Source organism: Phocoena sinus, chromosome 11 (assembly GCF_008692025.1).
Source record: "Phocoena sinus isolate mPhoSin1 chromosome 11, mPhoSin1.pri, whole genome shotgun sequence".
Lineage (NCBI taxonomy): Eukaryota > Metazoa > Chordata > Mammalia > Artiodactyla > Phocoenidae > Phocoena > Phocoena sinus.
The window spans coordinates 61,421,727-61,447,395 of record NC_045773.1 but is presented as its reverse complement, the minus strand read 5'-3'; the positions used below and the strand labels follow the sequence as shown (position 1 = coordinate 61,447,395).

The following is a 25,669-nucleotide window of genomic DNA, read 5'->3' as shown; positions in this document are numbered from 1 at the left end:
TGCTATATACTCACATAGATGGGATGGGCCTCCACCAAAACGAGTTCAGATGTGGAGACTGATGATGCCAAACACACCAAGAGGGTATGAAGAGATGTATTTCTCACATAGGGATTCTTTCTGAGAAGATCAGGGAAGATATTCAAACAGGTCTGAAAATGGCTTGTGGAAGGAAGGGGTGAATGGCCCTGAGCTTTACTGTGCTGGGGAGTAGAGCCAAGGGGCGGGGTGGTTCCTGCACAGTTTGAAATTCCCTGCTGGTGATGGCATGGTTTGAACTTCCCCTCCAGCACCAATGGACAGAGCACCAGGGCTTTCTTAAGAGCTTGCCCAGATCTGGCACAGAAGGATAATGGGGTATGGGGGTACTTAAATGCTATCAGTGGTCACGTGTCAAAAATGGAGTCAGACAATTTATTATTTAAGGCGTTAGAAAAATAACTGCAACCATGTACCTCTGTATTCTCATTAGTCACAGAAACATACAATCCTAATTATACAGTAGGTGCTCAATAAATACTTATTATTTTTTAATTGAGGTATAATTGACATTTTAGTTTCAGTTGTACAACACAATGATTTAATATTTGTGTATATTACAAAATAGTTATCACAATAAATCTAGCTAATATCCATCACTATACATAATTACAATTTTTTTTCTTGTGATAAGGACTTTTAAGATCTAGTCTCAACAATTTTCAAATATGCAATACAGTATTATTAACTACTGTCACCATTCTGTACATTACATCCCTATGCCTTACTTATTTTATAACTGGAAGTTTGTGACTTTTGACCCCCCTTTACCCATTCTGCCCACTCCCCATTCCCTGTCTCTGGCAACCACCAACTTGTTCTGTGTACTTATGAGCTTAGTAATACTATATTATATACTTCAAAGCTGCTAAGAGAGTAGACTGTAAATGTTTTCATCACAAAAAAGTAATGGTAATTATGTGACATGGTGGAGGTATTAATTAACACCATGGTGGTGATCATTTTGTAATATATCAGTGCATCAGGTCACCTCATTGTACATCTTAAACTTACACTATGTTACATGTCAATTATATCTCAATAAAGTTGGGGGGGAAAGAAAGCAAGCTACCAAAGATAGGTGACTAGAAAGAGAAATGCACCCAGGGCTAAACTTATAAAACCATGACTGAGGTTTTAAGTCCCATCCACCAATTTCATAGAAAAGGTTTTATTGAAATTCACTAGGTGGCTGCCATGTATATGTCAGTTATTCTTACAAAGTTACCAGAAGAAATTGGACTTCTATATTTTAAGCAAATGAATTTTAAAAAGAAAACTACTGGGGTTCTTGTTGTAAGGTTTTTAGACAAAGTGAAAGAGTCATTTTCCAATGTTGTCTTATAGTGAGAAGATAGGAAGTTTTTATGGGGGGGGCGTACATTGTTTTTAGCAAAAATAAATCTAAAAATGGAAATATTTCCAAATAAACTATTTTCGGAAGGAAGGAAGGAAGGAAGGAACAAAGAAACAAAGAAAAAAGAAAGAGCCAGACACTGGTATTCCAATTTAATTGATTCCCCTCTACTTTGGAACATACACACATTCAGAATATGAATTTTATCAGCTGACTCCCAGATGATCCAGTTACATCTAGATGAAGCTCTTGGGGGAAAAAAGAAAAGCAGGTGGTGCTTCTCAGAAAGCTTCCAGAATATCTGCCCAACAATCCAATATATTAGCATCCATGTACAGATAGAGAGGGGCCACCGTGAAACTATGATTGAGAGACAGCTCTTCAGGATTCAGATGACTCAGGATAATGGTGTGGTTAGCCGTGACATGTTGTTGGTCTACTTTACCAATGATCTTAAAGAACTAGCTGTAGAAAGGAAAGTTCAGATGAAACAGTTACCAGAAGTTGTGAGATATTACCATTTGATTCCTAGAAGGGTATAAACCCTTCCCTAAGCCACATAAGCTTGATACTATGGCTCAGGTCAGAGGATGGATGGCTCCCATGGAACCAAAGAATAGTCTTTTTCAGCAAAGCTCACGACTTCATGATCGAAGCATATAGAATGATATTCTGTAGAACAAGGAGAAAAGAGAAGTCTGCCTAACTTGATAGCCCACCAAGGAAACACTGGCAGCTCCAAGGTGGCAATAGATACCAATCCAATCATGCAATCAAAAGAGTAGGAATAAATTCCTAAAGTTTGTGATATTTCTGTCTTTAGGTGATTCAGGATATGGAGACTAAGGCTGTTAAGATGTTCTTTAGACAGGGTTGCTCAGCATAAGTCTCATAGTAAGTTCCTACAGTAACTACAGTCCCATGAAATACAGAAAAGTCAGCTCAGAAGGCATAGTTCAATGACGCAGTGTAAGAAGTGAAGCATGGAAATTTGGTGCCAATTTAAGATTACATGGTTCTGGGGTTTAATAGTGAGCTGTCTCTTTTGGGATCATGGCAGGCCTTTTAAGACAATGCACCCTTTTCATGGAAGAGAATACAGGATGATCTTTTATGAGAGCCTCCATGAGGGTTAAACCACTCATAAGGGAGGAGGAGTTCCACTCCAGGGCAGTGCCCTAGAAAGGGGCAATAAAAATGATGATAGTTAACATTTATTGACCACTTATGGGCACTTTGCCAAACATTTATAAGCATTATTTCATGAAATCCTTCCAACAGCTGTGTAAATAAGTGCCATTATTATCCAAGTTTTATATGTAAAGGAAGTGAGTTTTGAAGTGAGGTTTAAAGGGATTGGTAAATCGACTGAGGTTGCACAGCGGTTAAGTAATAGATCAGATGATGCCAAAGACAACTCAGGACAGATGGATGGGCAGTAAGTCCAGTACACCTCCTCTCTTTTGGGGCTGAGCATTTGGGTCAGTGTCTCCTTCTCACAATTGATGTGTATATTTTAATTTGCTGTTATAATAAGCTTGAGGGTTACCACGTATAGAAAATTGGTGAAATCTGTCTCCGATCCAAGCATCCTGGAGAAATCCTGATGACAAGCCTGTTCAATTGGATCTTGCCAGGAAACAGAGTCAAGGGGAGGAAGGTGGCAGGGGATGTGACATTTGTGTCACATACTCCCCTTCTTCTTGTTTGAAATTAACTCATTTCTATTTTTATTTTTCCACCTAACCACCATGTAATAGATAGTTATTGCTCCAGGCCCTAAGGAAGTAAGAATGTTAAACACAGCAAAGACCCTGCCCTCTTAGAGCGTGTATTTTCTTGGGGAAAGAAAAAAAAAAATAAACAACTAAATAAACAAGTAGAGAGTTAAATAAACAAGTAAAGAGCTAAATGAAACAAGTTGATGTGAGAGAAAGTAACTAAAGTCTTACTTTAGTTGGAGCTGTCTGGGAAGACTCACTAAGGAGGTGATATTTATGCTGTCAGGACCTGAGTGACCAGAAATCACAGCCAGAGAAGGAGCATGACCCATGACTGGAAGAGAGAATAACCAGGTAAAGGACCTGCAATGGGTCCCAGGCTGACTTGTTCCAGGAGCAGAGAAAAGACAACAGGCTAGGACACAGCACACAAGGGGAAGTGCCACAAGGTACTTGGAATACATGGAGCTTCCAATACCTGTTAGATACCCGAGAGGAGGTGTCAAACTGGCAAGTGCTTCTCAAATTTTAATAAACATATGAGTCCTGCAAGGATCTTGTTAAAAATGCAGATGGTGATGCAGTCAGTCTGGAGTGGAGCCCCAGATTCTGCTTTTCCCAGAAGCTCCCAGGTGATGACAAACCTGCTGGCCACGGAACACATTTGGATGAGGGGGCGGGGTGTAAGGAATTTTGCACTTGTGGGTCTCTAGTTGAACACAATAGAGAGAAGAAGGAGACCAAACAATGAAAGAGATGGTAGGACCTGGGACCAAGGATGTAGTAGGACCCAGGAGAGAGCAGGGCCACAGAAATCAAGAAGTGCTTCAAGAGGGGAGAGTGTGTGGAACACAGGTGTAAAGGTCGCATGAGGACCAGGAAGTGGACTTAGATTTAGCACAAAACAGCCCCTGGAAAACTGTTACAGAGTAAGTTAACTTCCTTTTTTTTAAATTGAAGTATAGTTGATTTACAATATTGTTAGTTTCTGGTGTACAGCAAAGTGATTCAGTCATACGTATATATGTATATATCCATATTCTTTTCTTTCTATTCTCTCCCATTATAGGTTATTGTAAGACATTGAATATAGTTCCCTGTGCTATACAGTAAATCTTTGTTGCTTATTTATTTTACATATGGTAGTGTACATCTGTTAATCCCAAACTCCTGATTTATCCCCCCCCACACACCTTTCCCCTTTGGTAACCATAAGTTTGTTTTCTATGTCTGTGAGTCTGTTTCTGTTTTTGTAAATAAGTTCATCTGTACTATTTTTTAGAGTACGTTAACCTCTCATACTGCTCTGGGTGGGTTTCACACATTACCATTCTTCTCAAGCCCTCACTCTACCTCCAGTTGTAATGCTGGCAGATCTCACTTCCTACCTTCCTGAAAAATATAGAGACCAATTAGCAAGATGGACTACTTTCCCCTTAAAACCTACTCCTCTCACGTTTGAAACTTTTTCTATTTCCATCCATTCCTCCAGTTTCAGAGAACTTGGATACATCTCCTTCCTGAGAGGTGTGAGCTCTTCTGCCTTCAATTCTCCCACCCTGTCTCACCAGGAAACGTGCTCCTACAGGGTTCTCTTTCCCCACCACCGCACGGATCCACTCAAGGTCACCCATAACCTTGGCTTGTGTATCCTAATGGTCTTTTCCGCACGTAAGTGGTTAAGGGAGGGGCACATGATGATGTTCTGCCCAGTGAAACAGGAGAGGAAGTTTGGGATGGGGTGGGGGAAACGCTCTTCATTGATTTAAAACAGGCATTCCAGAAGAAAAAGCCTTCAGCGGAGGCTGAGCCCTGTGGGAAGGGTGAAGCCCAGAAGTGCTACAACCATCTTGCAAATCCAAGGTGCAGGAGCCTGGAGGTGCCAACAGGGAAATGGACAGAAACTCTTATCTTGTAACATAATTGAGTCACGAAGCTAAATGATGGTGGAAAAGCAATATTTCTGAGAAAAGTGTTGCTGCTTAAGCCCATGGAGTTGAGGTTTTCTATTGCCTGCAGTTTAAAGCAGCCTAACTGGTGCTTCTACCAGAGCAGGAGATGCCTTCCACTGGAGCTGCTCACAGGCAGGACGTAAATACAGTTTCTGAACCTTCTCTTTCTCTCCCTCCCTCTCTCCCCACCGTCTCCTCCTCCTTCCATCCTGCATCCCTCCTCCCTGCCTTCCTCCCTAGCCCCCCCTTTCATCCCGAGCTCTATACCTCCAAAACTATTCCTTTTTAACTTTTAGACCTGCCCCACACAAGCATAAAACTTCTATCTTCTAGTCCACAAAAGCACTTTGCAAACGATTATGGGTATTCACAGCAATTCTTCACATGCCTATTTAATACAGATTTCTGGAGGGTTCCCAGGCCTTATTTTATCTCTCCTTTACTGCTGTGATAGGGATATTGGTGGCTTACGTATTCAATGCTAAGTAATCTGTCACTTGCATGTCTGGAGTTCATGCACATAAATAGAAATGAATAGCCATATAAGTGTAGCTAAAAAGGTATTTATTAAATGTTATAGTGATCAGAATAAATAACATAAAAGGGCATTCTGAATTTTCTCAGCAAGTCATAGGCAGTTTCCATTTCTTTGCTTTATGAATTTCATGAATCCAGAATTTAGAAAATTTCTACGCTTTACAGTAGTCTTAAAGGGCAGATGTCATAAAAGTTTACTTCTATATGTATTTCATAATTGCTTTGCCATTCCTAAGCTTTCACCCAGGGCAAACCCTGGTGTGGGTTTATGTGTGGGTGGGTTGTTTGGGTAGGTCCTACAACAATTCCAAACTTTCCTAGTTAGTGGAAACATAGCTTTGAGGGGATTCTGCCTATGGACTTCAGGCAGCTTTATTGATTATGTGATTTTTTTCCCCCAAAACCAGAAAAGAAACTCTCTTTAAGTTAGCAGAAGGGTTTAGATGGTTTGGGTGGAGAAAGGATAACAGAGACCTAAAACACAAACTTTTCCTGTGATGCGTGTGATTAGGAATCTTCCAGGTGTTCTGGGATATGAACTGGTAGACTGATGTGTGTGCCATGTAAGTGTGTGCTAGGCTGCACCTGGGGTTCTCACGACTTGGTCTGTCTTTTGGAGAGTCCGTGGTTTTTATTTCTAAACAACAAAGTTTTGCCTTTCACTGTTTCTATAAGCAGTTTGCATCAACTGATGCTTTGCCGAACATCTCAAAACTAAGAATTCCACAGTTGCATAAGAGAAAGGAAAAGTCAGTCTCCTCAGAAGATGGGTAGGTATCCTGCTGTGCACACTAGGGCACGTGTCCCACTCCTGCCCCCGGGTGCAGTGTCATGTTCTTCCTGAAAAGAGACGATGTAAGAGATCCACAAAGAGCTGCAATTTTGCTTGCTCTCTGCACTGACCCTGCCCCAGCACTAACCCAAATGCAAGGAGTCATTCAGTTCTGATGACAAGCTCCTGCTCTGTCACCCATCATGACCTGAGCCTTATCCATAGGAACTTAGTTTTTGTCAATTTCCAATATGCTTCCCTTGTGATCCTTTTCTTATGATTGTGTATCTTTAAAGTTAATGTAGGTATAATCAGTACTTCTCTTATTTTCTTGAATTTATTTCTGTGGTTTTGATGAATATTTAACAGAAAGCTCACAATGCTCACTTTCATATTTCAAATTCTATTCAAATTTATTCAAAGATAAGATCACCCAGTATCGTTGGAGAAGTCTACATAAATAATAAAACTGACGATTCAGATCCACATGGAATAATACTGTCCCCATATGATCTGCATAGGTTACAGAAATGTTTCTTTCTTAACATAGCCGTCCTGTGTCTCTTCTCAACTTTGATATATTAATTTTTGCTATTTCTGGCAATGCTATTACAAAAGATAAAATTTCAGCCACTTCAACATTAAAAATAACCATAAAAAGTCAGCCCCAAACAGATGTGATTTAATCAAACTGAATCAATGGAAAAGTTTTTTTTCATGAATTTTAATAACTGCCTTAATATTCTTAGGATCACAGTGACATTTCTTGGACAATTTGGAAGTGAGCTGAAAATGATAAAAGTACATGTATCACTCTATTCTCATCACTGCAACTTAGACATTGGGATGAAAGTTGTACCCCTTATTTCTCAATAGCCGAGTAACACGCTCCTGGTTTTCACTACAGCTGATGAGAGGGAAAGCAAGGTAAACTGGATGCATGTGACAAACATGGAAGGTAATATGTTTCCAGGGTGTGGTAACTTGTCACTGACCACAGCCTCTTGGAACAAGATAAAGCCACTGAAATAATTAACAGATGTTAGCGTACTTGAGATATAAAAGTTCTATCGCTAAAAATTATGTAGGGTCAGATGGAGATTTGGCACTTGGTCCATAATTTAACTGACTTGGCAAATGGGAAGTTGAGATCCAGAGGCACATAACGCATAATATGGAGCCCACACACTTTGCACACCATGCAGGAGCTCATAAACTACTGATGATATGTACGCTGTGCTAAGCCAGCTTGATTAAGTATTAACACAGTTTTTGATACTTAGGGAAATCTGAAGTCAATTTTCACGTCGACTAAATTAAAAAGTTATTTCTATAAGAGCAAAAGAGTAGACTTTTCTCCAAGTTCAAAGCATGTCCACAAATTTTATTATTTAGCCCCGGCTTGCAATTCACCTGATGGCTGGTGTATCTTCCGGTCAATTTTTGTAATCTATCCAGCCTACTCTTTTTCAAAGTATCTCTTTTTTTCCCCCACTCTTGTCTATTACTTCACATTTCAGAACAAGTTGGCAGTAATGATTTTCAGATGAGTATCTGTAGCTGAAATGGAGCTCCTCAGCCTTAACTCACAAATGCATTCAAGTCAAGCGTTGAATGAGGCTTGTGCTACTTTAGAGTTTGTAGTTTTATTCACAGCTTTGCAGATGAAGTCACCAGCTTCCATCACTTTGTAAAGATTCACACCCTGGTGAGACAAAGATGACAGTGATACCAGGTGGGAAAGGGGGTTAAGGAGAAAGAAGACAAAACAGATTCCTTTTAATTGTATTAGTAGTTACTTAACCATTTAAAATTACTAAACAAAATGCTGTTCATTATTGATGGGGGGGTGGCATTTATCTCCATGAATTATGTAGCTTTAGATTTTTCTGCTTTATTAAAACATATCTTGAATCTGACCCTAGTATAAAACCATAGGCTAGTCACACCTGAATAATTCAGTGTAATTCGTGCTGATATCTAAACTCTACAAAGGACAACAGTGGAACCAGAAAGACTCTACAAAATATCAGTGAAGGGCAATGAAAGTGATAATCATTTGGAGGAGTTCAAAGATAAGGACTTAGGGGGAAAAAGAAACCCTCTTAGTATATCTTAGGATATGAAGAAACAAACCTGATAAAGCTGTAAGAAATATGGGAAAGATGAATGTATAATTTTTAACTATGTTCAGAAACACTCTTACTGGCATGAAATTGAAGGAGGTAGTCCAATAAAATGAAGTAGTATTTAGTACACATCTGGAACTTGTTTGCCTGAGAGGCTGTACTGTTTGAAAGCATAAGTAGGATCAACAAAGGCTTTGGTAAATCCATGGATGACAGATCAACAGTTGAGTATGAAGGCCAAGTTCAAGGCAGGCTCGGCATCTTGGGCTTGGTGGAGCCAAAGATCACCATCGAGGTTTCCACCCTGCACCTGTGCTGTCACTGTGGGGGGGTGGGGCGGGGTTGGAGGGTGGAACGGGGGCACAGTGTTAGGTGGATTAACCAGAGATTTGCCCCATGTAATATTTCGTAAGCTCCAATGTCCTCCCTCAACTCAGACTAGAAACAAAAGGGACTTAAAATCAAACAGACTCAGGCTCCCTTGCTATTAAGGAGTAGTTTTTAAAATTTATGTAAGTTTGTCATTTTCGTAAAACAGACAAGTATAAATTCTCATAAGGGCTTTTCATACAAGTGATCAAAAAGAGATCATCATTTTAATATAGGTAGTTACTTCTCTCTAGAAACTTTTAGGGCACTGTTTTGTTTGTAGTTTACTTCTGTTTAAAAATCATCAAAGGGCTTCCCTGGTGGCGCAGTGGTTGAGAGTCCGCCTGCCGATGCAGGAGATACCATTTCGTGCCCCGGTACGGGAGGATCCCACAAGCTGCGGAGCAGCTAGGCCCGTGAGCCATGGCTGCTGAGCTTGCGCGTCCAGAGCCTGTGCTCCACAACGGGAGAGGCCACAACAGTGAGAGGCCCATGTACCGCAAAAAAAAAAAAAAAAAAAAAAAATCATCAAAAATATTTTGTAAAATGACAGGTAAGTAATTTTCACTGTTTCTTTTTATTATGAAGTTGTTTTTAAGGTACTAACATGTGCTTTGGTTTTGTCATAGTAATGGTTTTGGGTGGAGTATCTGTTAGGCACATTTTGGTTTTACATCCTTAATCTAGTAATATGTAAATTTTGTAAATAATAAGCTACATGTGTGTCTTTCATTTCTGAATTACATCTAACAAAAGATAATAAGATTTTAGTCACCAGCATTCTTCTTTGCTTTCCAGTACCATTTATAGCAGTTACGCAGTGGGATTGGTTGGTATCGTACTAAAGGATTTTGTTTTGGCCTTCCTCTACCGTTTTATTTAATGAACAGATACCTTTATGAAATAATGTTGCATTTATTCTTAAATCTTTTAGCACTTAAACCAGGTGTTTAAATACGTCTCATGTACTATGATCCATTTTGGGGTTTCAAGAACTTCTCGAAGAATATGGTTTCTGTCTTGAGAGTGCCTGTGGTCAAGCAGGCAATATGGAGCCCTAAACAGGAAATCCAGTACTTCCACTAAAGTCACTGAGAGAGAGAGATGCTCGGATGATCATGAGGGCAGAGCTGCAGGGTAGTCAACCCACTGAGGAAAAGGGTATAGAAACAAATGGAGAGGAGTGTGTCAGGGAAGGGTGCCAGGAAGGTAAATCCTAACCTGAGGCTTGTACGGACAGTATGAGTCCTTGAGAAGAAGTAAGAGGAATGAGGCGCTGTCAGCAGAGAAGAGTATGAGACATCTGAAAAATACCATGGGATACATGGAAAGTAATGGGCCGACGTGACTGGAAAAGGTATAAAAGGTGTAGAACACAGCCTTGCTTTTCAGAAAATGGGAATCCACTGATGAGTACCCAAGTGGGAGCAAGGGATATTCATATTTGTATTTTAGAGAAAATCTTTTATGGTAGCAAGGAGGATGAATTTAAAGGCAGTCTGAAGCCAGCAGACCAGTGTGGAGGATGAATATCCAGGAAAGAGATAAGAACTTGTGCTGATGTAGCTACAGCAAGGATAGTAAGGAAGGAACAAACAACCAAAATACTTTAGAAGTTGAAGCAGTAGCTCTTGGTAGTTGACTAGGCATGGGAGACATAGTGATACAGGTTGTACAGAGAATCTTGTCTTGTTGGCTGATATCCAATGTAACAGCTGTCCTTGAACTGTGAAATTCTTAGGAATGGAGACATGGCTTATTTGCATTTGGACCCGCATGGCCTGACACATATAAGCAGAGTTCATATGTTGACTCAGCTGAGTTCAACCAAGTCATTTAAATCTTCAAGAAAGGATTTCTATGAATTGGGAGTTTGGGATCAGCAGATGCAAGCTATTATATACCGGGCAGATGAAACAACAAGGCCCTACTGTATAGCACAGGGAAATGTATTCAATATCCTGTGATAAACCATAATGGAAAAGAATATTAAAAAGGAATATATATAGGCCTTCCCTGGTGGCGCAGTGGTTGAGAGTCCGCCTGCCGATGCAGGGGACACGGGTCCGTGCCCCGGTACAGGAAGATACCACATGCCGCGGAGTGGCTGGGCCCGTGAGCCATGGCCGCTGAGCCTGCGCGTCCGGAGTCTGTGCTCCGTAACGGGAGAGGCCACAATAGTGAGAGGTCTGCGTACCGCAAACAAACAAACAAACAAACAAATAAAACCCAGCTGTATAAGGTGCTATCTGCCAGGTGACCATATTCAATACTTTAATAAATTATCCAAAAGTCCAGTGTTTCATTAAATGTATTTAAAAAGAAAAAAAAAGAATATATATATATATATATAAAACTGAATCACTTTGCTTTACAGTAGAAATTAACACAACATTGCAGGTCAACTATACTTCAATAAAATAAATTTTAAGAAAAGAAAATATTTCTACTTCTGTCACGGTCATACATTTCTAATGGAAATAATGGAAAAAATCAGGCTACTTTGTAATAGCTATTTCTAACCAGAGAAGAGAGGCTCCTGGTGTTTAGTGCCAAGCAGTATCAGTCTTTCACTGAACATTATTGAGGGTCTCTAGGCAACAGGCACCTGTGAATCAGCTGTCATACTATATTTCTGCCTGCAGGGGGACCTAGACACAGGAAGAAGATGGTTCTACATCTTCAGAGGAAGACACAAAGGTAGCCTGGAAACACGGAGGAGAGGAACCCAGCAGTGTGGGCCTCGGAAATCATCAGGGAAATGCTAGAAGGTGCGTTTTTGAGGATGGTGGTGCCTCATTTTCCAGGTGAAATCGAGTATGGGCAGTAAGGCTATTCCAAGGAGTGGTGAAAGCAGGAGCAAGGGGTGGAGGTGAGAAACCGAATGCCACAGGGAAGGAGACTGCAGACAAGCTGGCTGCTGCAGGAGCATTGCTCAGTAGAACGAGGGAAGAGGAGAGAGAGGAGAGATGGAGAGGACAATTCCATTCTGCAATCCAGGTGATGCTTTACATCTCAGAAAACATTTTGAACTTCTGATAATCTGTGAACAGTTTTTTGCCTTTTATGTTTTATCCTTAAAAAAAAGAAAATCTGCCTTAGAGACTGGTAGGCCGTTTTAACAAGCATATGGCAAAACAAGGTACAAATTTTGATGGATTATTATAGAGCATGTGACTTTTTCAGGTAGCACTTGTAAAGAGAATATTCTTGCTCACATGCTAAGTATTATTAAGCTCTGGTCCTACACTGGCCATTTTAAAAGTGTCCTGGGCTCTCTTTCAGAAGCCCTACTTGTCACCATGAGAAAATCAAGATCTTAGTTTTCCTCCAAGGAAAACAAAACAGCAAAAACAATAATCATAATAGCAAAGACAGGCTCAAATTTGCAAAGTGTGTGAAATCAAACTGGATACTAGATGAAAAAGGACTTTGGAGGTCATGAAGCACCATAAAAATGTGAAATGGTAGCATTATTGGTGATCTAACTATAGCAATAAGTTACTTTATAAAGCCCGCCCCAAGAATTTTTTATTGTATTTTCCCACTATGCATTTTAGCAAAGAGCAAAAGTGTAGTAAAACTTGAACTCAAAGTTGCTTCCCAAATCCAAGAAGCATTCCAATTTGAATCTGCAAGGAATGTATGAATATTAAAATATGCTAAATTAACTTACTGTCTTGACCCCCAGGCCATTAAGCATGTAGATCAAATCCTCAGTGGCTACGTTCCCAGAAGCACCTTTTGCATAAGGGCAACCACCTAATCCGGATACTGCAGAATCCACCACATTAATCCCCATCTGGAAAACAAATCCAAACACCCAAGGTTTGTCTCTTTATGGCATGTAAGTTGTTGCATCTCTAACCTGTTCCAAAGAGCAAATAAGGAAAATCTGAACCGTGATTCCAACCTATTCACTTACCCACCTGCTGCTAGAACAGTCCCCGAGGTGCTAATTTCTTTTCTGACTAATCTCATCTTTTAGGCTAACAGACACTCTGCTAAGGATCTCGGGAATGAGAATAATCTTAGATCAAAATTGAAATGGTGTTTTCATTGATAACAGAACAAAGGTAGGGGATGAAGACTGAAGTAAGATAAATACACACATGGGGTGTATTTTCCAACCTAATTTTGAGCTTTAGTCTAAAAACCTTATATAACCAACAGGAAAGATTTCCAACATCCTGACTCAAAATCAAGGTGCCTTCGAAGACAGACGGGGGTTGGGGGGGGTGGAGAGCTGTCCTTATGTTTGAACTTGTATTTTGTGGGCTCAACGTATTCACTCAATTCATCCAATTTTTATTGAGCCATTACTTTATTTTGTGCACAAAACCCTGCTGTTTTGGGAGAAGTGAAGAGACATTTGAGAGGCAGGACATCCACCACTAACAATTGTAACAGCTCACATTTACTGGGTCCTCACTAAGTGCTGGATATTATTATTAATACCTCATGATACTAACTCACAATTCCCACACAAACCCAGGAGGTAGATACTCTTCCATCATCCCCAAATCACAGATGAAGAAACTCAAGTACAGAGAGATCACACATTTTGCCCAAGGTCACCTGTGTCTCCAGAGAATTCACATTCTGCTGTGATTTGTGGCCTCTGGAAACATGCAAGTTGGTTCATGTTATGAGTCTGGGGATATCCAAGGTGGAGATCTCTGGGGGATCAGATTTGAATAACATAAGAAGAGAGGCAAGCAGAGCAGCCCTCTCTGGAAAGGGACAATTGGGAAATCAGAAGCCATTAAGAGGCTAATCTGACTCTTCACTCCTGGACATTGAAGAAAAAGTAACATGAGCTCATCTAAAATGAGAAGTGCTGGGAAACAGAGCCCTTGGCCAATCTGCTAGATCAGCAGTTCTCAGTCACAGAAGCAGAATCACAAATGGCTGTTACATCCCCAGAGTTTCTGATTCTGGAGGTCTGGGCTGGGCCCTGAGAATTTGAATTTTTAACAAGGTCCCAGATGCTGTTCTCACTGCTGCTCTGAGGAATCACACTTTCTTTCTTTTCCCTTTACTTTTTTGATAAACTTTTTATTTTAGAATAGTTTTAAATTTTCAGAAAATTTGGGAAGAAAGTACACAGCATTTCCATACATTACACACAATTTCCCCTATTGTTCACATCTTACATCATTATGGTATATTTGTCACAACTAACGAACACATATAATATGTTATTATTAACTAAAGGCCACACATGATTCAGATTTCCTTAGTTTAGAAGCTAATGTCCTTTTCCTTTCCAGGAACTCATCCGGGTACCACATTACATGTAGTTGTCTTATCTCCTGCTGTGGCTGTGACACCTTCTCAGACATTCTTTGTCCTCATTGACCTTGACAATTTCGAATTGTTACTTGTCATGTGTTTTGTACAATGTCTTTCAAGGTGGGTATGTCTGATGTTTCCTCGTGGTTAGACTGGAGTCCTGAAGTTTTGTGAGGAGAGCAACACAGGGGAAGTGCCAGTCTTAACACATCATATCAAGGGTGCGTACTATATGGTTTACAACTGATGATGTTCACCTTGACCCCATGCCCCCTTTTCCATATGGCACTTTTTGGAAAAAAGTCACTATGTGCAGCTCACACCTAAGGAGTGGAAAATACCTACCTAAATTATTTAGAAATTTCCCATATGAGAGATTTGTCTATTCTCCCATATTTATTTATTTCTTCAAATATTTGTTTATATCAGTAGAGACTCATGGGTATTTATTTAATACTTTGGGTTGTAATCCAATATTCCTTTATACGTCTTGTCACTCATGTTGTTTGAGATTTAGCTGTTGGGAGCTCTTCAGGTGGCTCCTATCTCCTTTGACATGCCAAGGGGGCTGAACATTTTTTTAAATTGAAGTATAGTTGATTTACAATGTCATGTTAATTTCTGCTATACAGCAAAGTGATTCAGTTTCATATATATGTATATATATGTATATATATATATATACACACACACACACATTCTTTTTTATGTTCTTTTCCATTATGGTTCAAGGGGCTGCACAATTTTACTGTTCTGAATTTTCTCTGTTGAGAACTAGAATGTTTACTAAAGCTCCCAAGGTCAGAACCATAGTCCAAAAGCCATAGATGCCTTTGGGACTAATGCAAAGTTTACAGATATAATTGGTTTGCTTCTGTACCTCCATTTTTCCTCATTATACTACTCAACATGGGAAGGTGGCAATGGCTCTTCTTCCTTTATCACGACCTCTCTCAAAGCTCAATCATATTTGGGTGTTAATAACTGACCAGCTAAAGTACTGGTCCATTTAGGACAGTCTACATTTGCAGTGAATCAAAATAGTAAGTTTAAAGAATTATGCTCTAGGAGTGAAATCTGTGGAATTGTCCAGTTGTTGGAAAAGACAAAGGTTCAGACACTGAGCTCATCTCTGGAAGTCTGCCAGGACATCAAATAGGCAGAGGCATTCTTCACCTATAGGTTAATATTTATCTATTCAGTAGAATTGAATCTATCACTCCAGGAGAAAGAGGTTTCAGTGGTTCCCAATCCTTACCAATTATAATCACCTGGGGACCTTTTAAAACTAACAGCCAAGTTTCTCCCCAGAATCTTTATCTAGGAATGGGGCCAAGCATTGGTATCTCTTTAAAGCTCCCTCCGGTGATCTCTTGTGTAATTAAGTGTGGGAACCCCTGAGGTAAGGTTCTCATCCATCTCTGACTTTATCAACTGTGGGTATGAGTCAGCTTTCATTTAGAGATGCTCTGTACCCTGAGGCAGCAAAGAGTTAATCAGGACAGATCAACTTTTCAAGAAAACCTGTTTTTGAAAGAACACCCCAAAAAGTATGAGGTAGTGAATGTCAGCAGTACCAGCATGAGAGGTGAAAGATGGCTTCAGTCTACCACGAGGGCTTATGATTAGTGCAATTTTCTGTATGTGCATTAGACTTTGATAAACATCAATGACAAAAAGGAGGTGTTGTTGGAGCTGAAGGTAAACAAGAAAACTTAAACTGGTAGGAAAATAACCTGGAACATTTTTTCTGTTGAGCAATTAACTAGTAATTAGTCTTAATTGCCAATATCCATTATCCTAGAAATTTCTATCAAAAAAGTACTTCCTAGGAATATTTCACAAATTCTCAGTAAATAATAAGGTAAGAAATAAAAACAAATAGATATATATGGATGAGTGTATGTGTGTCACTCATGAAACACACCCCTTATATATAGATTCATTACAGTATGTTTTATATGAATAAAAATTTGAAAACCAGCCAAATGTCTGTAATGGGGACTAATTTAAATTAATTAAGGTGTAGCTGTAAAATGGAATGATAAATGCTACGTAAATGCATAGTTAAGGGAAATAAACAGATTACAGGACATTATAATGGTGTATGGAACCATAATCCCATTTTATAAAAAAAAAAAAGGTAGAATTTGGATGATATACCAAAATGCCAACAGCAGTGATCACTGGGTGTGTGACCCTAGGTAATTTATTTTATTTTAATTCTGTTTGTCTTGTTTTCTAATGGCCCCACAATGAATGTAATTACAAATATAATTAGAAAAAGAAAAAGAAAGGTTTCTGCAAACTGTAGCCTGTCCTAGAATGACAGTAAATAAATGAAAATGAGAATAAATAAACCTACGACTGAGTTTATTGACCAACAATTTATTTTGCAACTAACTGATCTTTCTAGGATTTAAGTGTGCAGGGCTAATCTGTGTGCATAATTTCGTAAAGGCAGACGTGATCTGGGTGAAAGCCTCCCTGGAAAATGGTCCTTCCCTCTTTCCTACCATCACATTTGCTCTGGAACAGATTATATTTCTGTGAGTGCTAGTCACAAATCAACTGAATCAATTCTAAGAGCAGTATGTGGATTTAAAATTTCAATAAGCAAATTTAAAGAGAGTTTATTAAAGTATACCTTAGCTGTGAAGGAGAATATTAAGATATGTGTTCCTTTTAAAGTCTCTTTTCAAAAAAAAATCACAGTACTTTAAAAATAGAACTTTCTACATAATATCCTCTCAATTCTGTCCTCTATCAAATGTGCAATTGTGTTCCCCAGAAATACATATCTTCTCAATGGATAGTGTTACCCATACACTAAGTTAGATAACGTTATTTTGGAACAAGCTGCTTTGTAAATTTCTAGTCATAGTCATCTAAGAAAATTTGATTTCACTGTGTATGTTTTCTTTACCTCGACTTCCCTATTCCATTAGAAACGGTACATATTATGATGTAAACAAGTTCTTAACAGAGCAGGAAGAAAAACATTATTTCTTCTCTGTTGTTTATGGTAAATAGAAGAAACATGTATTTATGTTTGCTACTGAAATCATAGTATTATAGAAAATGCATTGCTATAATATCCTCATGTATTTGATAATAGTAGATGGGTTGCATAGCTTATATTATCATGCAAGAGACTGCATTAAAAGATTAGTCTTAGATATTTCCTTTCCCATGTCTCCAAATCTAAAACACTGCTTTTCAGATGGTCAGATTCCTGGCGTCTGTGTGTGTGTGTGTGTGTGTGTGTGTGTGTAAACACACAAGCACAAATGGTTTTCTGCACCATACAGTATGTTGCAAAACAAAGCATTTGGGTTTTGTTTTGAAGGAAATATCTTCAGATTAATAACCACAAGATGGCGATGTAACACCAAAATCCACCAAGTTAAAGTCGAGCATTGAACTGCCACTGTGCTCCAACCCAGAAACAGCAAATACGTAAGTAAATAGCTTTATATTATGCAAATAAATATTTTGTTACCTCTAAAATAAGGAAAATTTTACTAATGGTGTGTAGCACATCATCTGTGGTTCAATGTAATCAGTATATTTTTTATTATTCTTCCTTTGATTTGAACATGTTTATTGAGCATGTTCTATGTGCCAGGGACTTGGAATACATACAAAGCTCTGTAGCTCATGGAGATTAGTGTTAGAAATTAATATTACTATACATTTTGTCTGTCACTGAGAAATAGTTCACTATTGCCAAATGAGAAACGATTCTCTCTAGAACTCAGGGAGCTAATTCTCCCTAAAATGAAACGAATACGGAACTCAAAGGGTGGAGGTGACTTTGGCTTCCATTTCCCTCAAAGCTCATGACCAAAGCTATTAACACAGTGACCCAGGTTATGAAAAGCCTGGTGAGTGCGGTTATGGGCTCCATCTGCTTGAGCTCCCAGACGTGTACTTGGACTTAAGGCTGAGGAAAATGGATAAAATATGAGTGACCACTTCTTCTGGAAAATTGCAAATTAGCTGTAGATATAACACAAGCATTATCACTCTGTACTACAATCTCAGGTGAGCTATGAGGAGAGTTAACTTTGTTAATTTTACATAGTGCTTGGATGCCCAGATCATGCTGATACGATAACTGAAAGTATCATCTCGACTTTTTCTCGTGCTGTAAGAACTTATTCTCCAAACAAAACTGAGAAATATGATAAGAAGAGGAGTCAAAGAAATCATTTTCCAAAACGTATAATCGTCCATATATGTCTGATTTCAAAATATTTAATGAAATCTACAATTTTACGTATTGAAGTTAGTAAAGTATTAAGGAACATGTAGAAGAATTTTGGCAATGTTATTTTTTGAAATGATGTCTACTTTTTTTGCCAAGACCAAATTTTTCTTTAGAAATCTGTAATAATGTTACATTTGAATTAAAATAACAAGTGAATCTCTTACAGGGAAATTACTCATTGTGGGGATTTAAGTTACTCATGAGGAAAAAGGCAAATATTCATGAAGGATAAAATATTACAAATATACTCATTTTTCTAATATTTTTCCCTTCAACTTGTTCCTCACAGCTAATATTCCCTCCAACAGAGGATTGTAATTACCCACATGTGATGAGCTACTTCTCCCCCAGCAGCCAGACCAGTGTCACTAGTGGGTCACAGCACTCTTTCCAGGGAGCCCAGATCTTGCTCTGAGATGCTACTCACCCAGAACTCTAAAGAATTACCATATATGGAGTTTTGGTACCAACTACTTGCCATTCATGTGTACTGTGAACATACCATGCTTTGTAAACCACAGATAGTGAACCATTGGCATGCATGAATAAAGCCCAGTGTTTTCATACACTGAAGTTATACACCAAAATTGGTATGTAAATCATGATACCTTGCTGTTGGGGGTGAGTAAGCTAACGTGATGGATTATTAACGCTTTCATAGACCATCTCTTGTCTTTGAAAAGGGTTTCCTGCACGTTTCACTCCTCCCTGCCTTACCACACATAATGAGATAGATTATATTTGTACTTTCATGTAGTATATTTCAAACTGAGATAGAAATGGGGGTGTGTACATAGAAGGAAATAAGGAAATGGAAAAACATAAGAAAATTCTCAATTTCAGTAGACTGAGAAATAATAAATACTATTAGTGAACATTGATTGAAGGCTTATTATATCACAGGTACTGCACCACATACTTCACATATGAGAAAACTCCACAAAATCATGGTAAGTGGGCAGTAATTCATGCTCATTTACTGATGAGGAAACTGAGGCTTAGAGACGGGAAGTGACGGGCCGTGCTTCACACAGTTAGTATGAGACAGAGTTTAACAGGTATAACATTTGTGTGCTACTGTTCAGTATTAATAGTTAACTGACTATGTGCTAATTAAATGCCAGTTGCATTACTAAACACTTTACACACCTGGTTGCATTTAATCCTTATAACAACTCCAGGGGGAAGGGTGTGAATTAGGAAGAGAGCCATTGACAAATCAAAAGACTTCATTTTCTGAAGATGTGGTACATATATGCAATGGAATACTATTCAGCCATAAAAAGAATGAAATAATGCCACTTGCAGCAACATGCATGGACCTACAGATTATCATACTAAGTGAAGTAAGTCAGAGAAAGCCAAATATCATATGATATTACTTACATGTGGAATCTAAACAACGATACAAATGAACTTATTTACAAAACAGAAACAGGCTCTCAGACTTCAATAGCAAACTTATGGTTACCAAAGGAAAAGTGGCGGGGGGTGTAATATTAGGAGTTTGGGATTAACATATACACACTACTATATATAAAATAGATAACGAACAAGGACCTACTGTATAGCACAGGGAACTCTGCTCAATATTCTGTAATAACCTACATGGGAAAAGAATCTGAAAAAGAATGGATATATGTATATGTATAACTGAATCACTTTGCTGTATACCTGAAACTAACACAATATTATAAATCAAGTATACTCTAATTTAAAATAAAAATTAAATTAAAATTTTAAAAGGAGACTGAAAACAACAACAACAGAAACTCAATTTTCTCATCATACTTTCTTCAACTCTCTGAAAAAGTTTCTACACAACTCAACATTATCAAGAAATTGAGAAAGTAAAGGATTGTTGTCCCAATGGTTGTATTTCTAGGAAGCTAGCCCAAGAAAATAGCCAGAAATGTTAATATAGACTTATGTTCAAGGATGACTATTCTTTGTATTATTATTTGTAACAGTGAGAAAAAAGCCTGTAAATGAAATGTACAACAGTAGGGGAATAGTTAATAAGTTATGTAAGACAGTTATGAGACAATTAAATGGTTTTGAAGAATAAATAATGGTATGGAAAAATGCTGATAAGAAAATGGAAGATAAAAGAGGAAAGTAACTATATTTGTTATAAGTCATTTGTATTTCCAGATTGTTAACAACTATCTGTAATAAATATATACCACTTGTAATTAGTACAAATGAGCCATATTAATAAATGTGTACCCTTCTTTCTCAATCATTTCCTTCTTCTGCCAGGTCAACACCCCAAAGTACACTGGTTGACCTCAGGCTCTATTTTCTCATTTCCTGGGTTCAATCCAAACCCTACAGATGACTCCTCTCAGAATTATCTCCTCTTTTCTGTGTGTGAGTGGATATCACTGGCTCCCATGGGCACTCCTTCAGTTACCATCCATGCTCTCCAATCTACTGGCACAAAATAAAATACAGATTTCTGTGCCTTACCCAAAAATCTGAATTTTTTTCTTGTAAAGCCCAAGTATATGCAACTGTTTCAAACTCCAAGGTGACTTTTATGGATAATAAAGTTTGAAGATCTCTAACCTTTCAGTTTAGCGGTTCATCTGTAGCAGACAGTACTGGCTTTTCACCAAAAAAATCTGTCTCCTCTTCTTCTGGGACTCAGCTAGACAACATTACCTAACTGCCCTTCTGTGCAGGTGAGGCTGCATGATGTGGGTTAGCCAATGGCATGAGAGCAAAGTGATGCAGGCCATTTCCAGAACAAGTCCTTTCAGAAACTATGCGTCTTCTTCCTTTTTAATAGTCAAATGCCCATGACAATGAGGCCTGAGGGAATGGTGTAGCCACAAAATGGAAAAAGCCAGGTCCCTGAGCGAACACCTGGAGGAAAGATGCCCGCTGCCAGGAACATGTGCAGTGGACCATCTAATGAGTGAGGAACAAACATCCCTGTGTTTGAGCCATTATTTATGTTGGGGGGTTCAGGGTCTGCTATATCAGCATACCCAAGTAGAACTAATACACTAACTGATATGGTTGGATTAAAATCTGCTAGCTATTTTCTATATGCTCTATTTGTTCTATGTTTTGTTTTTCTTCTTTTTCTATCTTTTGTTAATTGAGCATTTTTTATGACTCTATTTTATCTCTTCCTTAATATTTCTACCTCTTCTTTAAGTTGTTGATTAGTTACCCTACGCTTTATAGTATAACTTAATACAATTAAATTAATATTATTTAATTAATAATAGCCTACTTTCAAATATCTATGCCACATGGAGGGAAGGATCTTACAGTATTACATATAATATATTCTCAATTCCTTCCACCCATCCCTGGTGTTACTGTTTCCCTACCTTTTACTTTTACATGTGTAAACTCACAATACCTTGCTACTTTTTTTCCTTTAGACAGTCGGTTATCTCTTAGAGCAACTAAAAACAAGAAAAAAGTAATTTCATCTTGATTTATTTCATTTCTGAGTTCTCTGAAGGAACTTGTTTAGAAAAGAAGATCAGAGATTCAAATCCTGGTATTTAGTCAACACTCACTTTTTGGAATTAGAAGGGAGATGAATTAGTGCAGGGGGAAGTTCAGTGTCATAGGACAGGGTAGAAATTTCCCTAAATATACCACAGTGACGAATGCTGAAGGTAGTTAAAGAAAATGAGACCAGAGAAAATTTATTGGATTCATGCCATTGACAAAGGTTGAAATGGGTCATTTCAGCAGAGATAGAACAGGAGTGAGGTGGCAATAGATTCAAAAACAGAGAACCTACAGCCTTGTGCTTTCAAGATCAGTTTCAGGAGACAGACTTCTGCTTGAACCTGCTCTGCCACCTGTTAGCTGTGCGATCTGGAGGATGTTACTTTACCTCTCTGTTCCCCCAGCTGTAAAATGAATTTAATAGTACTGATTCACGGGCTTGTTCAGGATACAATGTGATGTTCCACGGAAAGCGCACATCCCATAGCTTGGTACATAACATGTGAGAAGTCTTGGCTTTCACAAGTATATGACAAGGATATAGAGGCAGACGGAGGATGTGTGTGTGACAAATGAAGAAGAGAGATGGGGCAGATTTCAGTGTGGAAGTATGCAAATGGAGAGACAGGTGAGTTGGCAGCCATGAAGGATAGGGTTCACTGAATGGGGGTAAAGGATGAGGCTGCACTAGAGGAGAAAATTAGCCAAAAAAGCCTTAGGGAGGTGGGGATGAGTTTGAGGTTAGGGCAGAAACATAGAGCTGAGCCAGGAAATTAATAGATAAAACTGTGCCATGAGGTAGGGCAAAAGGAGAGGACAGACAGAGTGCCAGAGACTCTTAAAGGAACAGTGACCCCAAAGCTTCCAAGGAAAATCAACAGTCAATCTTCTCAGAAACACAGTAACTGAGTTCATCGGCTGAGAGTCCTGGAAAGAGTTGACCATCTCATTCCAGCTCCTCGTAGACCCAGCCTTTCCCCGCTCCCATGATGCTCTCAACGTGTGGAGAAAAAGTGATGAATGGAGACAATGGTAACAAAGTGAAGGGGAAGAAAATGGGACACAGATGGATAACTAACACTGTGTAAATATTAAAGATTTTGCACCTATAAAGGTAGAAGTCACCATGTATTTTAGTCAAAATCCCTTATACGATTAATTGATTAGTGGATTGATTCTGGTTTAAAGGGAAGGAGCTAAGCCCCAGAGCTCTTAGGGGTTTCCCCAAAGTCGCAGAGGTCTTTGGCGGTGGAGACGGGTCTAGAATTCAGGCCTTTATGCTTCTGGAGTTGCACTGGTAGGAGATAAGTAATTTCCAGTTCCAAAATGGATGTTAGTGGGAGGCCTGCCTAATATTGTGAAAATATAACTAAATGTTCAGAAAAGAAAAAAGAACGTTAAGAGAGAAAAAAAAAAGAAGAATTGAAAACACAGTGGTGCTGACAAAGAACTAACAGCGTTATCAATACTCACAAACCAGACAGGGCTTGTGATAATGGAAAGATTACACCTTTTTATTTTCTTTTTTAAGTCAAAGCAGCAAGCAATATACATTAGCATAATGAGGTCAAGAACTTCACGCTACCTCACTCCATGATACCCTCAGTATACGGCATAATACCTAGAACAGAACAAGTTACTATTCAAATGTTTTTGAAAGTGTAATTGAACAAATTCAAATATCTTGAAGAACAATTGCAGGATCAAGGCCTGAGTGCAAGTATGACTACATATGGTGTGAACTGAACTTGATCTAATCCAACTGGAGACACAGAACGATGCTCTGAGGATAGCAAAATCAATGAGCCATGTCAGTGGATCACTACCTACTTTTCTCCCTAAACCTTCTTCTCTTGGAAATGCCATAAAGATAAGTTTATGGCACCTGCTTGTTTGTTTGCTCAGTGACTCTTTTTTAATCTTGGCGGCAGCTGTTGGAACCAAAATTGAGTCAGTCACAGGCTCCTCCCCCAGAATGTGGCACAGAGACAAAGACAGATTCTGTCTTTCTAAGAGGTGAGATGTACAGCACATGAGCTATGGACAAGCAATTTTTTCCATGGGCGACAAGCAGCAGAGTAATTTGGTCTGTAGGAGGGTGTGGAATAAAACATTCGAATTAGAGAAATGCCACCTGAATTCCAGGCAGCTTTTTGGTCCTTCCTGAGATCCAGCTTCATTTCCTCCCCACCTCTGTTTTTTTGTTTTTGTTGTGTGTGTGTGTGTGTGTGTGTGTGTGTGTGTGTGTGTGTATAGTCATCTTTATTAAGACATCTAGATTCTCATGGGTGTCTGCTTTTCTCTCATTAGAAAATCCACGGTTTATTTGAGAATGGTAAAAAGGGACACTATCTTAGTGTCATTAGGACAAGTTTTCACCTCATAGGAAACCTGAAAGGGGCTCTGGGCCTCCCAGGTCACCAGACTGCCTTAACAGACCTGCCCACACTCAAGTATCTTCTGGAATTCCTTATAAATTTCAATGGGCACCCAGGCAACAGAACATTCTATTACTCTGCTGGATTTTAAGGTGCAGGTCCAGGGTTAAATATTGTGTCCAAGCTTAACATTTTAAAATTGTCCAGGTTTATTTTCCAAAAATAGTGTATTACTCACTTTACCAATCTCCGTACCAAATAAAGGATCCCAAAGCATTAAATGATAACCACAAAGAAGTTCAGTGAGGCTCCTCTTCTCTCCCCAAATCAAATTATTTGGAATCCCAAGCAAATGCTAGTACCACAAATGCAAGGCAGTAGTCTTTCCCAAAAAGCCCCACCTTTGTTTCTGAAATAACATTTAATGAGAGCTGTGCCAAGTAAACCATGTAGTAATCCTAGGAAGTACATACTATTATTATCATCCTCATTTTATATGTAGGAAACTTGAGCCACAGAATGTTTACTATGACCACACATAGTGACACATATTGGCTAAGTGGTGAGAGCTGAGATTCAGAATCGAGTGGGAAGGCTTCCAAATCTCTGCTCCTTGCTTGTCTTATTCCTTTAAGAGGTTTTCGTGACACACCCCTATATCCTCATAATACAGTCTCTTTTTTGCTTAAGGTAGCTTGAGTTGGCCACTGTTGCTTGGAAACAAAGAGTAGTAACTAACACATCATTAAATTAATGACCTGGCAGACCAGATATTCATAAATACAAAGAACTACAATGCAAAGTAGAGTGTGGTAGCTATTATGAAAATTATAAACGAAGCTGTCAGACACATCAGTGAGATGGTTTCTATATTTCATCATGAAGCAAGGTTGGGTGGGGTACGGTTAAAAGTTTGATGACTAGTTTGGCTCTGAATTGGGCCTTGAAGGATGTTGACAAGTGGGGGATGGTGATGGAAGGGATATTCTACAGGGAGGAAACAGCTTGAGAAAATACACAGATGATGAACAGGCCAAGGGTACACTGAGATTTTAATGAGACTTTTATTGTAGGGAGTGTTGGGATGTGGATGGAGTACAGCTCCTAATCGTGAGAGGCCTTGGATGCCTTTCTGTACGAGCTAAACTTTATTCTCTAGAAAATAAAGACCTACTTAAAGTTGATGAATAATCGTGCCATCATCAGCATTTTGTTTCAAGCAGATTTCGGTAGCAAGGGAGCAATAACTGAGAAGGATAAAAGGCTGAGAAATATCTAAGTAGAAATACTAGTCAGAAAATTAGTGCAATGCATCCAGTCAATGGTGGTGAGTATTTAAAGTGAAGCAAAAGTGTAAAAAAAAAAAG

At 38.8% G+C, this 25,669-nt stretch overlaps 1 protein-coding gene across 3 annotated transcripts in view; it reads right to left on the bottom strand.

The window, feature by feature from the left end:
- Positions 1 to 7,981: 7,981 nt before the first annotated feature.
- HMGCLL1 (3-hydroxymethyl-3-methylglutaryl-CoA lyase like 1) overlaps positions 7,982 to 25,669 on the bottom strand; it is a 136,313-nt gene continuing 118,625 nt past the window's right edge. For all 3 annotated transcript variants that reach the window (XM_032649433.1, XM_032649434.1, XM_032649435.1), the window contains 2 exons: positions 12,553 to 12,678; positions 7,982 to 8,083 (listed from right to left, as the gene is read on the bottom strand). In XM_032649433.1, the coding sequence (XP_032505324.1) occupies positions 7,982 to 8,083; positions 12,553 to 12,678 (228 nt within the window). The remainder of the gene's footprint in view (positions 8,084 to 12,552; positions 12,679 to 25,669) is intronic.